This window comes from Lissotriton vulgaris, chromosome 7 (genome assembly GCF_964263255.1).
Source record: "Lissotriton vulgaris chromosome 7, aLisVul1.2, whole genome shotgun sequence".
Classification (NCBI taxonomy): Eukaryota; Metazoa; Chordata; class Amphibia; order Caudata; family Salamandridae; genus Lissotriton; species Lissotriton vulgaris.
Genome location: NC_141695.1, coordinates 1,739,517,283 through 1,739,530,662, shown reverse-complemented (window position 1 = coordinate 1,739,530,662; position 13,380 = coordinate 1,739,517,283). Strand labels below are relative to the sequence as shown.

Genomic DNA, 13,380 nt, shown 5'->3' with positions numbered 1-13,380 from the left:
GTTTCCCGGCGCAGAAGCAGATCCTAGACATAGATGAAAATATGTCGGCAGGATTCGTTGTTAAAGTCATTTAATCACTCTTTTGCTTTGCGCCCCTCATCCCTGTCAATCTACTCCCTCCCCCCACATTTCTTGATTGCATCTCAGTCTCATGTAGCCAGATCACCACTTGTTCTCCCATCCTCCCTCTGCTCACCACACAACTTTCATACCCCGTAATTTAGGGCCTCCTCCGTCGTCTGTTTCAGCCGATTCTTGACCTCTGGCGTCGTGCACAGTCCCAGCAGCCTTTGTGCCTCTGCTGATGGGAGACCAGCCTTCTGTGCAGCCTGGAAGGAAAGCAGAAACAGTCTCATAACTAGCACTTACCACAACTTCACTGCGAATTTATTATTTCTTATGCACGGCTTCCTTAAGAAGCCTCTATCGCTAACAGCAGGTTCTAAATCCAGTGTCTCACTGCTATGACATAGGAACATCTGATAACAAAACTCATTACCCACAGTTGCTACATCATAAATGCCTAGGGTGCCAGGCTACCATGGCGGTGTTGGAGCCTGTCAGCGAATCACTGCTTGTTTGCATTGACTGAAAGCAGAAAACATGGCTGCTGGAGGGGTAAGGAAGGTGTTACAATGAAGAAGGAAGCGATGACAAGTCTTGTAGAATAGGATCACAGCTTTATTAGATGTTAGTCAGATCCATTGAAGTGCCCCACCAGGAGCAGGCTCACCACTGCCCAGCCCATCCACACCAACTGACACACTCTTCCAATCCAAACACAGTCAACATTCCATCTGACCTCATCACTGGCTGAGCAGCAGGGGGAGAACTTCTGTAGGGAGGGTGCATTAAGTAAAAGGTACATTACAACAGAAGGCAAGCAAAAAAGTTGATGGAGGTTGGTTAGGATGGAAGGTAATGTATGTTTTTCTAAATTTGGTCCAGGAAGGAGAGCCCCTTGTTTTGTATTATTGCCCGATTACTCCTGTGCCCCTGTACAGCAGCTGAGAGCAAGATTTTTTTTTTGGGGGGGGAGGTCACACAAACGTAGAGCTTGGTAAAAAGTAAATTACACTGATGTTTTTTACTGAGGGGTTCTGAGTAACGCCATAGACAACTCGAGCTTCGCGCTCGTCTTTTTGATGTCACTCAGAAGCAGTCATTAAAAAATTTCCCACAATTCACTTTTTTCCATCTATAAGAGTTTGTTGCGTATGGATTATAAACATCTATTGTGAATAACATATTTAAAATCTAGTTATACATTGCAAATGTTTCCCATTGTTGCTACGTCATAAAGGAATTCCAGGTAACTCTCACAGGGTACTCCGAGAGCCTGCCAGTGAAGCGTTTCCTCTCTGCTCTGTGGAGAGCAGAGAGCACAGCTTCGGGAGGGGAGATGGAAAGAAGGAACAAAGGCTGGTGTGTTTCAAGCGGTCAGGTACTTGTTTTTTACCTTTAGGACAGGGAAGAGGGACCATGTTATGTATGGCTCTCCCATACTTCCTCTGCCCCTGCATAGCAGTTGAAAGCAGGGGCAGATTTTTAGGGTGGCCTTCGCTTTTTTGTCATTGCCGGTTTGATGTCACTCAGTACCCCTTGGAAAAAAACCATCCATGTTACTCATTGTTACCAGTCTAAAATGCTACACGTTCTGCATGACGCTCACTAAACGTGACCAGTGCAATTTACAGATTAGAAATCTGGTATTCACTGCTGTGACATACCAACATTGGGATTCAATTTTTTTTTTATCACTCAGTAACTCTTGTTAAAATAAATCCTGTTATTTACTGTTAGCCATCTATATTTTTATATATTTACAGATTTTTATGACCACCGTTCCTCAACTTTCCACCCTCTAGTACAAATAGGTTTTCTTTACATGATGTAGAGTAGTAAGACAATTTGATAAAGAAGTCGGCTAAAACAAATTAGGAGTATGTATTAGTGTGGCCTTTTTGGACCTGGTTGTGTAAAAGAAGCACATGGTACGACTACTAGAATCTAGTCTCGGTTCTTTTTTTGGCTCCTTCATAAACAGTGACCCTATCCAACGTAGCACTGTCCTCGCTTTCTTTTTGAGCACTTGACGAGTTTCTATTACTAATTACTTTTGCTCTTAGAAACAAAGAATAGTGTTTTTCATTGGGTAAGTTAGACCTTATATTTGCAAAAGAAACTGCATGCACCAACCCAGATGTTCTCATTTTATAATAATTTCTGTGAATGTTTTTATTTATCCAGGATAAAATGACTCGTGTTTATGGGAACCCAAGACTACTGCCTTCTTTTGAACTGAGGAAAAACGGAATGCTCTGTAGGAAGGTGGATATCTGACTATGGTTGCCCTCAACTTTTTGCCTAGTGTTTTGCTGGTTTTCAACATAGTTGGCCTGGGATCCTGATATCCAGGACCCCAGGCTTCCTGCTCTCTCTGTTAAAATGGACTCCATGTACCTTAGGTACATATCTAATTAGATACTGAGTCACCTTATCAGCCCCTGTACAGTGTACCTTAGGTACCCAGGACCTACCAGGGGCTGCAGCATGTATTATGCCACCCCTGGCTGGCCATCCAAAACTGACACAACTGGCTGGTAACACAGCTGGGGCAAGGTGGTGTAATCACCCTTTGATTTAGATATAGCATACCTATATCTAACCCTAAAATGGACACATATACTCCTATAAGTCACTCCTATGGCAGGCCTTAACAATCCTGGAGGCAGAGTGCTTGGAATTATGTGAGATGGTGCTCTAGCATGAGCTGAGCCTGTCTGCAGCTTTCGGAACCAAGTCCTTTAGCTGTTTCCATGATAACGCTATACCATATACTCTTAAGTGCATTATGATCCTCGCGGTTATTGCTAACTTTGGCATAGCATTATCAAAACATGTCGAGTAAGGTGTCATACGAATTGGAATTCTACCCCCTCGCCAGTTCTGGCGACGGGGGTAGCATTCCACCCTTTTAGAGGGACACGACATGTATGTAACTGTGAACCCCGGTTAAAGTTAACTCGAGCCTCAGCATCACAAAATGGATGCTGCCACCACAGACACAAGTCTGACCTCCTGCTGTTGGGAGTCCTTCCAGCGAGGGAGGCTTGGACAAAGGGCGTCCTGCCTTGGGAGGTGCTAGCACCACCCCAGACAGGATTTTGTGTATTGGGTAGGACAGGCCTGAAAGGAATGAGACATGCCTGGGGCACACAAGGTGCCCTGTGCATACACCGGTTCAAACCAGTTGCTGGGGCACTCCAGCCCCAGCTCTGGCGCGAAACCGGACAAAGGATAGGGGGTGTACCCGCCCCCTTCCTGGTCCCACCCATAAGCGGGACCTAGTCATAGTACAGCCCCCTTTAGGAGAATAAAGGTAGGAGCTGGTCCCATTCCAAATTATATTAATCCGGATTTGAAACTCTACAAGAAGAAACTCTGGACTTCGTCATTCTGCTCCACAGAAGACTGAAGAAATCTCCCTTGTGGCCAAGGAGTGACCACCCTGCACAAGCAGGCACCATCAAGCGTTCCAGCGGTTCACTTTGTCGTCTTCCCCGGTGGATCCAGACTTCAGAGCACGACGAGACCCGGACTCCCAGACCTCTCTGACCTCTACCTACATCTGCAGCACAGCTGAGATCCGTGGGTGCGACGAGACACGTGGGACCGGCCATCTTGGAGAAACTGCCCTTCGCTTCCAGCACGACTTCAGAGGCATCCTCGACGAAGTGCTTTGGTGAATGAGAAGCCCCAGCCCCGAGCAGCTCCTGCACAGAAGATCAGCCCTCCAGCATCCACGAGATCTGCGTGGGGCCCTTTTGCTTGAGTGCTGCTCGACGCGTTGTCTGGTCACTTGCCGGCTGGCTAGTGGCCTCCTAGATGACGATCCTTGAAATTCACACCGCTGGTCTGGTTGCTCCAGACTGGCCCCTGCTTCCCTGCAAAGAAGAAGCACCCCGGACCCTCCTGGTCCGCACCAGACGCCTTTTCCACTCACCACGTGGGTTGCCTTTGCCAAGGACTGTTGATGCCGAATCCGGATCCAACACCGCTGACAGCGAGAGCCTGCGTGGGACAGCTCGTACCTCCATCCTGGTCGTCGAAGACACCACCTGGTCCACGTGGCTGCAGAGTCAAGCGTCCACTCTTCACCTGATCCTGACGACAGCATCTGGTTCCTTCCTGGTTCCACTCCATTCACTGGCTAATGACTGTGAACATTGTCCCCTCTGCTTTCAGGTCTTCATCTTCCTCGATCCACCCTTGGGTCACTCCGGACATCTTCCTTCAGGCCGCCTGCAGCATATTTTCTTCCAGGCTCCATAGACTTCAACGCGGAAACCCGACACACTTTGACACCTATGCACCCGCAGCCCGTGGGTGAGGTAACAAGAGCATTTCGGTGCTCAAGGGTAGATTAATTCTCCTAGTGTCCAGATTACCAGTCCTTTTAGTCCTAGCTAGTCGGAACTGTCTAATACTTACCTTTTCGTAATTTGGACTGTCCATTGACTTTGTTACGCATCTTGCGTGCGAGTTCACACTCTGCACACGCGTTCCGTGGGCCTCCTATCACTTACCTCAGGTTAGGATAGTGTAGTCCCAGCGATCCTACAGCCTATGGACAGCTCCTTTCCTTCCATCGATTTCCTTATACCACTTGTTTAGTATATGGTTTGTTGCGCCCCTAGGGCGACATTGTAACTTGTGCAAATTAACGTATTTTTCTTAAGAGTCTTGTCATGTACTTAGCCCTCTGACCTCATAAAGAGTTCAGAGGTGTATGTTAGTTAATAAATATCTAGTTTATTTTCATAACTACCTGTGTGATGTCCTTTCATTTGGTATTCAAGGGGTTATATGTGGTAAAACAGCTGGCTTCACATGCCAAAAGAGTTTAGCCTAAGACTGCTTTGTCCATGCTACCATTAGGATAGCTGGTCTATAAGGTTGACTTACAACCAATCACCATAAGAGTTGTTTGGACTGATACAAGGTGATCACTAGAACTAGTGAGCATCATATATCAGGCCAACTTCTCACATGCTCTACCTCTCGATTATCTTGGTTATCAATTGTGGGAGCTGGTCTAACATGGTAAGTCTAAATAAGGGGAGCCTTCGGCCTTCAATATCTACAGTCCTCATAGGATGGGGCCTCCACACTAGGACCTTTTCCCAAGCAAATGGATCGTAAAAAGACTTCTCCAGTCTTAGGGGTGTCTTTCATAGATTCTCATGCTTGAATATTCCCCGTCGTCGAAGTGGGAGTCCCTCGGTACATAGAATAGCAATAAATGCTAAAATATACATAAATGTGAGAACATAACATAAGAAAAACTAGAAGTAAATACACAACTGAACCTCTAAAACAATTCCTCCATAGGAATGCATGGTAGAGAAAGAAAACACTAGTAACATATCACTGTCATTATGTTAGTCCAAACTACAGCCAATCAGGCACCAGCACCCTCTAGAACCTTCTCCTCAGAAGCTCAAGCCCTCAGATTTTCTACCGCATGTCGTGTGAAGGGAGTCTCCCTGAGCTCTGCTCAGTTTTTTCCTCTACTGCTTCTTGTTTCCAGAACTTTCATCATGTCAAGTAAGAAGTCTTTATTCCGACCTTGCTCTTGTGGGATATTGCGTCTTTTTAAAGAAGACCCCCACAAGAAATGTATTTATTGTCTCTATCCTGAGCATGAAGTTGGCAGCTGCAAGTTTTGTAGAACCTTTTCTAACAAGACTGAAGGACAGAGAGGGTCGTCTCCTCCTTTGGCTCCAACGTCTTAAAGACAAGGATTCTGTTCTGTCTGATGCTGAGAGTTTTCAATCTAGACCCTCATCTTCAGCCTCTAAGCGTGGTAGTGGGCAGGATATGCCTTCTCCTTTTCTTAAAAAGAAGAAACTGGCCCTACCTTTGGCCTCTGTGGTGTCCACATCAGCATCTACTACGGCTGCGCCCACGAGACCTGGCTCTCCGGCGTCTTCTGCTGCCTCACAGCGTGTTTCCACACCTAAACATGCTTCGTCGTCGACGGGAGCGTCTACGAGCGTTCCGAAGACAAGATCAGCAGTCTATACATCGTCGACGACAACGACACTGACGACGACGTCAGCTTTTAGCTCGTCAACGGCCTCTACATCGACGAGAGTTTCTTTGGCTTTTCAGACTGACTCGTCGACGATTCCTATCACCTAGTCGACGAAGAAACCATCATCGTCGACGAAATCCATCCAAAAGTCTTAGTCGTCGAAGACACCGTCGACGAAGACTCCGTCGACTAAACCATCGTCGACGAGAACTCCGTCTACAGGAGTGACTACTGCGTCGACGACTTCGTTGGCGGTTATGTCAACTAAACCGGTTCCATCGACGACAGCACCGTCGACGATGGCTTAGTCTACGAGCCTACTGTCGATGATGGATTCATCAGTCATCTTCGACGACGGCCATTTCAGCACCGTCAACGATAACGTAGATGACACCGTTGACGGTGGCACCATCTTCTTTTGCCTCGTTGCCCCTTGTGCCTCGATCTACTTCAGTTTCTGCATCCGTTGGCACTGATTCGTCACATCATCGCCATCCACTGTCGTGCCACCAGTTGTCTGCTCCAGATCTGCAGCCTCCATCACCTATGTTTGCCACTACCTCTGAGCCTGACTCTGACTCTGGTAATGATGTGGATGACACTTTCGGGGCAGCTCACAGTCCGTCTGATCTCATCATCAAATGTCAAGATTCCGACAGTGATAACGAAGGCGGCGACCAGGAGTCTCACGCTGAAGACCAGTTTGTTCAAGTTCCAATGGCTACTTTGCCTTTGTCTTTGATTTCGAATCTCCAGCATATGCTGGACGACTACAACAGGCGTTTTCCACCAACGCCTCAAGGTACCGTTACCTGCTGCGACTGCGACAGCTCCGCCAACTGCTCCGCCGCCTTTGCCTCCAACGCCTTCTCCTCAGGTTCAAAAGTCGGTCAAGATTCACACTACTGTGTATCCTCAGGATGCGGATGATGAGGCAGTTCCAGAACGGGAGGACGGAGAGGTCTACGATGACACAGATTATGATGATGCCTCAACCGGCATGGCAGAGTGGGACACAATGTTTCCTCTACGACTTCAAAAATCAGCCTTTCAAACAAGTCCACACGATTCCAATAATCGATTTCATATGGAAGGAGGGAGTTAAGCTCATGCAGGCTCCGAACTTGTTACCTGCCCAAGTACCGTGCCTTGAAAAGAAATATAAGGCCCCAACTGGTTCACCAGCATGCCTGGTCTCTCATCCTAAGCCAGATTTGGTTGTGACTCAAGCGGCACAGCGCCGGGCCTGTAATCCAGCGTCTCCAATCACTGCGACTCCAGATAGAGAGGGTCGGCGCCTAGACGCCATTGGACGGAAATTCTCAACCATGGCTTCCACTACAGTACGGGCGGCGAATGCCTTAGCCATCTTGGGCCACTACGACCGGCAGATGTGGTCGGACATATCTGCCCTGGTCAACCTCATTCCGGACGCTTTCAAGGCTGACGCTCTGCAGATCATCCAGGACGGACAGAGAGCATCTGAAGAGATGATTGCTTGCGCAGTCGATATTGCGGGCAATGCTTTCCACCAGCTTGCTAGTGCGGCTGCCTTACGACGCCAGGGTTGGTTGAAGCCCACCTCTTTCCAGCAGGAAGTCCACTCCAAGATCCTGGATATGCCTTATGATGGTGAATCGCTCTTTGGTTCCCACAATGACGACGCTTTGGAGTGCATTAAAAAGGACACTGATACGGCTAAATCACTGGGCACTTTACAATTTCGAAACCAGTCCTTTCGCGGTGCACGCAGACGCGGCACTTCTTCAACATTTCGAGGAGGACAATCTCAATATCGCTCCTATAATCAGAGCAACCAACGTTACTCTTCCAATCAACAGCCATCCAATCGACAGCAGTCCTCAAAGCCTTATAGGGGAAAGTCATCCTATCAAGGATCAACCCCCAAACGCCAATGACTTTTGCCATCCCCAAAGTGTTGGAGGGCGAATCGCTCTGTTTTACTCTCAGTGGTCCTCCATCACCACAGACCGCTGGGCTTTGGACATTGTGATGAAAGGTCATACCTTAGAGTTAGTCAAGATTCTTCCTCATACCCCACCGTCTGGCCTGCCTCCTCCCCATCTCGAGGAGCTTTACCATCAAGTCAGTCTTCTTGTTCAGAAGGGTGCAGTCGAAGTGGTTCCAGTGTCTCAGAGAGGGAAGGGTTTTTACTCTAGATTCTTCCTCATACTCAAGAAGACGGGAGATTGGCGTCCAATTCTGGATTTGAGAGCTCTAAACAGATACCTAAAGAGTCAATCTTTCCACATGCGGACACTACTGGAGATTCTGCGTCTTCTGGCCAGCGGGGATTTTATGACCACCATAGATCTTCAAGACGCATATTTTCATGTCCCAATTCTCCAACAGCATCGCAGGTACCTGCACTTGAAGGTGGGGCAGACACATTATCAGTTCAAGGTATTGCCTTTCAGACTCCGCTCCGCCCCTCGTGTGTTCACGAAGGTGTTGGCTCCTGTGGTGGCTCACATACGCCTGCGAGGCGTCCACATTTTTTCCATACTTGGACGATTGCCTCCTCAAGTCTCAATCACGCCATCAACTAAGCCAAGACACTCGTCTTTGTCAGGAAGTGTTTCAATCCCTCGGCTTGACCATCAATGTCGACAAGTCACAGTTTGCACCAGCGCAAACCAGGATTTTCTTGGGAGCGATCTTGGACACTATGCTTTCAAAGTTGTTCGTTTCCCACGAACGACAACAGAAAATCCTCTGCCTAGTGTCTCTCATTCAATCAAAGCAGTCAGTTTCTGTCCGGACGTCAACGTCATTTCTGGGGATGGCATCATCTTGTATTGCACTGATCCCACATTGCAGACTGCAGACCCGTCCCATTCAAGAGGAACTGAACGTACAGTGGCGTCAGGTCTCCGGATCTTTCAACGACCAGGTGGTTGTTACAGCTCGCATGAGAAAGGGCCTGTACTGGTGGGCACAGTCGACCAACCTGGCAACTGGAACATCTTTTCTCGTCAACGTGCCAGATCTCACGCTCACAACGGACGCCTCTCTGGAAGGCTGGGGTGCTCATCTTCACGGTCTTTCATCAAGGGCAAATGGTCTCCACCCCAACGCTCTTGGCATATCAACAGGCTAGAGCTGATGGCGATCTTTCTGGGACTCAAGTCGTTCCTTCCTGTAAGCGATCTTTCTGGGACTCAAGTCGTTCCTTCCTGTAATTCTAGGGGAGTCAGTGCTTATTCAAATGGACAATACAACCAGCATGCACTACGTGAACAAGCAGGGAGGGACCAAGTCTCAACGCTTGTCTCGGCTGGCTCAGTCGATTTGGGATTGGGCTCTACGTCATCAGATCACCTTGACGGCAGTGCACCTGCCGGGCGTTTCAAACATCCTGGCAGACTCCCTCAGCAGGTCCACATCGTCGACACACGAATGGGAGCTGCATCAGCCGACTCTGGATCTTGTGTTTCATTGATGGGGTCGCCCACCGCTAGACCTCTTTGCGACACCAGAGAATCGGAAATGCCCGTCTTACACAAGTTGGCATCCCCAACCCGGATCGTGCGGGAATGCCCTTTTGATCGACTGGTGCAATCTATTCGCTTACGCCTTTCCGCCGATCCCATTGGTACCACGGGTGCTCTGGAAGATGCGGAGGCAGCCCTGCCACATTCTATTGATCGCCTTCGATGGCCCAGACAGGCTTGGTTCTCGGAGTTGCACCTTCTGTCCCAGTGCGAGCCCATCCCTCTTCGTCCTCCTCCAGACCTCCTGACGATGGACAAGGGCCAGGTTTGCCATACGGATCCTTCCACTCTACAAATGTCGGCATGGAACCTGAGCACCTTGAGTTCGCGAACTTCAATATCTCGCAAAACTGCAGAGAGATCCTTGCTCATGCTAAGGCTCCGTCTACCACCAAAACTTACAAACTCAAGTGGAAAAAGTTTTGTCATTGGTGCCTGACAGCAAATATCCATTCAATCCACTCTACTCCGGAGCAGCTTCTTCCGTTCTTTTTGAGTCTCGCTCAATCGGGACTCTCACATGCTACTTTGAGGGTTTTCCTAGCTGCAATCTCTCGCTTCCGGCAGGATGGCTCCTCCTCCCTCTGCTCGTCCAGGTGTGGTAAATATTTTACCGTATACGAGTTTGCCATATAATTTCAGACAGGTATAAAAAGATAGCTCAATCAAATGAGAGGCAGAGTCCGTGGTGTCTGAGTCATAAGGGCTTTAATCATAAATGACTCGAGTCAATGGAGATCTATTCCATCAATACAAGGGTTCGGGTATGCAATGATGGCAGGAAAGATGTCAACGATTTATTAACAGTACATGACATATATAGTAAAATGACACAATAGCATTGAATACAGTAGGCGTGACAAGTGAAATGTATATGATAAGAACACATGTGCGTAGCAAAAAGGCGTGAACAAGGGTGTGCCAGAGGCGTGTACTAGAAACGTCACAGAAAAGTGTCACAAGTGGGTGGATGCTTAGAGAATTCTTGCAGAGTCAGCTGAAACCTGTGGCCTGAATGCGCGCGCAGCTAATATGACGTGTGATTGACGTGCATCTGGGGGAAGCTAAGGGTCTGACTTTTAGCACTAGTAGAGGAGACAGAAGTCTGGCATGTCAGATCGACCTGTCCCTATAACTTATCTGATATCTAGTATTTGGAGGATGTTTAATCTGGAGTAAAAGGTCTCTTGGGCAGAGGCTATTCTATACTGAATGTATGCGTGTCTAGGTGCAAATGCGCGGAGCCAGGGCCTACCATGGTAACGGGGGCAATGAATTTCATGAGGAAGACAGGAAGGCTTGGCCCTTGCTCTGCAGTCGGGGATATGTTTACTTATTTCACTAGACAGGAATGTGTTTTCGAGGAGCTGAGCTGGCTACGCTGATAACTTGAAGGTAAAATACTGTTTTTGGCAGGCAGACCAGGCCGAGCCGGGCACCGCTCGCTTGGCAGGAAGTAAGGCAGAGGTCAGGGATGCATCTCCATGCTGCAGCTTTCAGAGGCAGAGACAGATGTGGCTTGAAGACAGAAATCAGGGCCTAGCTCGACAGAGCCAGGAAAACGTGAAAGTGCACCACATAAAGACGGTGGCACGGCATACTTAGGAACTGAATTATCGATCCATTCATGGTGGATCTGATAGAGGACATGTTAACGTTGGACGCAAATGTATTTGCGTCTTCAGATTCGGTTGTGGAGGGAAATTACATGTACTTAAAACTCGTACATGGAGCCGTTGGGGTACACGTTGGGGACACATTTGACCATTAAAAATTTCAATTACCTCACAGGATTATCCGCCAGTTTTTCAAAGGGCTTTTCCGGAAGTTCCCACCTATTTGACGCCCTCCTCCATCGTGGCATCACAATGTTGTTCTGTCGCAACTTATGAACTCACCATTTGAGCCCATCCATAGGGCGGACATTAAGTTCCTTACCTGGAAGGTTGCTCTTCTTCTTGCTCTGACTTCATCTCAACGTGTGAGTGACCTCCACGCCTTTACTATCAAACCGCCTTATCTTCAATTCAAACCTGACGGCGTGGTACTTCGCACCAACCCATCCTTCCTACCCAAGGTGCCTACGGACTTTCATTGAAACGAACCTGTATTCTTGAAGAATTTCTTTGCTGAGCCGAAGTCTCCGGCTGAGCAGCGATTATATTCCTTGGACATCAAACGATGCCTTAAATTTTACATTAGCAGAACTGCCTCCTTCCGCAGGTCCGACCAACTATTCATTGCTTATGGACGACTGCGTCAGGGGCACCCAGTTACCAAACCAACGATTGCCCGTTGGATCTCTTCGGCCATTGCTTTCTGCCATCAGCAGGCTGGCAAGCCTTTGCAGTCTTCGGTGAGGGCTCATTCTACGAGGGCTATGTCTTCATCCACCGCCCTGTTTGCTGATGTGCCACTCCATACCGCAGTGGGACAGGCAGTACTTAGTCATCTTTTCAAATAAGGTGAGCCTCGGTTATATATATATATATATATATATATATTACCTACTGGCGGTCGCCAGTAGGTATATATAGTTAGGATTTTTTCTCTATGGGATTTTTGAAAATTCTATGTCTAATAACTTTGGCGTTTGTGGACGGAATTGGCTGAAATTTTCAGGAAAATGGAACATTTTGTTTCTGAGCAGCCCCTGACAATTTGGGGGGGTTTCATAAAGGGGGGGCCGAGAAAAAAGGGGGGTCCCAAAACGCATTTTTCCCATGTTAATTTCCATAGGGCGGTTGGCCTCACTTTTAGCTCGAACGGCTGAATGGATTTGCACGAAACTTGGCAAAATTGTAGGGACTGTTAGCCTGATGTGCCTTTGCTAGGTCTCAATATATGTGCTCCAGTGGATTTTGAGTAATTTAGGTTCAAAAAAATATATATATCTGGGCGGAGCCTAACCACACATCTGATCTGATTGGCTGTCAGCACTTCATCCAAGAAGTGTTGGCAGCCATCTTGGGACCAATATACATGATAGCACCTCATTAAAAAGCATTGTAGTTAATAGAGGGTTTTAGGACTTTAGTTACATTATCAATCATTTGTTGATGGTACCATACTCGTTTTAGGAATTGTGGTGGGTTCTAAGGTGATTTTACCATGTGAAAAAACCTTCTGCTGTGATATCATGAATATTGTTTGAAAGAAAACTAATATCTCATGATTTTCCCACAGTGGTTTGGAAGGGGATCTATAAGCTAAACTGAAAGCATATTTTCTGTAAATTCACATTATCTTTCTCAGTCATGTGAAAATGAAGTCTGACATTCTCAGTAAAACATGTACATCCAACAAGGACAGAGACTGTCAGTTGATTCCTTTGTGTTCTACTGCAGCCTCCTAGAGTGTTCTAAAGAACAACTAGAGCGCTAACAGTCCTACTTATTACAAAGGTATGGCACACCTGAAGCCATCTTGATTGGAATAAAGTGGTAACTCTTAAAACATTTAATTTAAAAAGAAACAACATGAAGGGGTATATTTTGCCATAGAAAGTATGATTAGTGCTGCAGAATGAAAAATTAGGGCACATTTTGAGTGACTTCTCAAATCCCTTTCTATTTCATTAAAACATTCTGACATGCAGTCTCCCAAAATGGCCACCAGAGACAAAAGAGCCCAAATGTAGCCCAAATATCACCCAGATGTAGCCCAAGTATAGCCCAATGACAGAATGTCCCAGAGTGTTCTAAAGAACAACTAGAGCGCTAACAGTCCTACTTATTACAAAGGTATGGCACACCTGAAGCCATC

The 13,380-nt window shown here is 47.3% G+C and overlaps 1 protein-coding gene across 2 annotated transcripts in view; it reads right to left on the bottom strand.

Annotated features, from left to right (window-relative positions):
- LOC147706533 (glutathione S-transferase kappa 1-like) overlaps nucleotides 1-13,380 on the bottom strand; it is a 97,793-nt gene that overhangs the window by 31,053 nt on the left and 53,360 nt on the right. For both annotated transcript variants that reach the window (XM_086932999.1, XM_086933000.1), the window contains exon 6: nucleotides 213-329. In XM_086932999.1, the coding sequence (XP_086789125.1) occupies nucleotides 213-329 (117 nt within the window). The remainder of the gene's footprint in view (nucleotides 1-212; nucleotides 330-13,380) is intronic.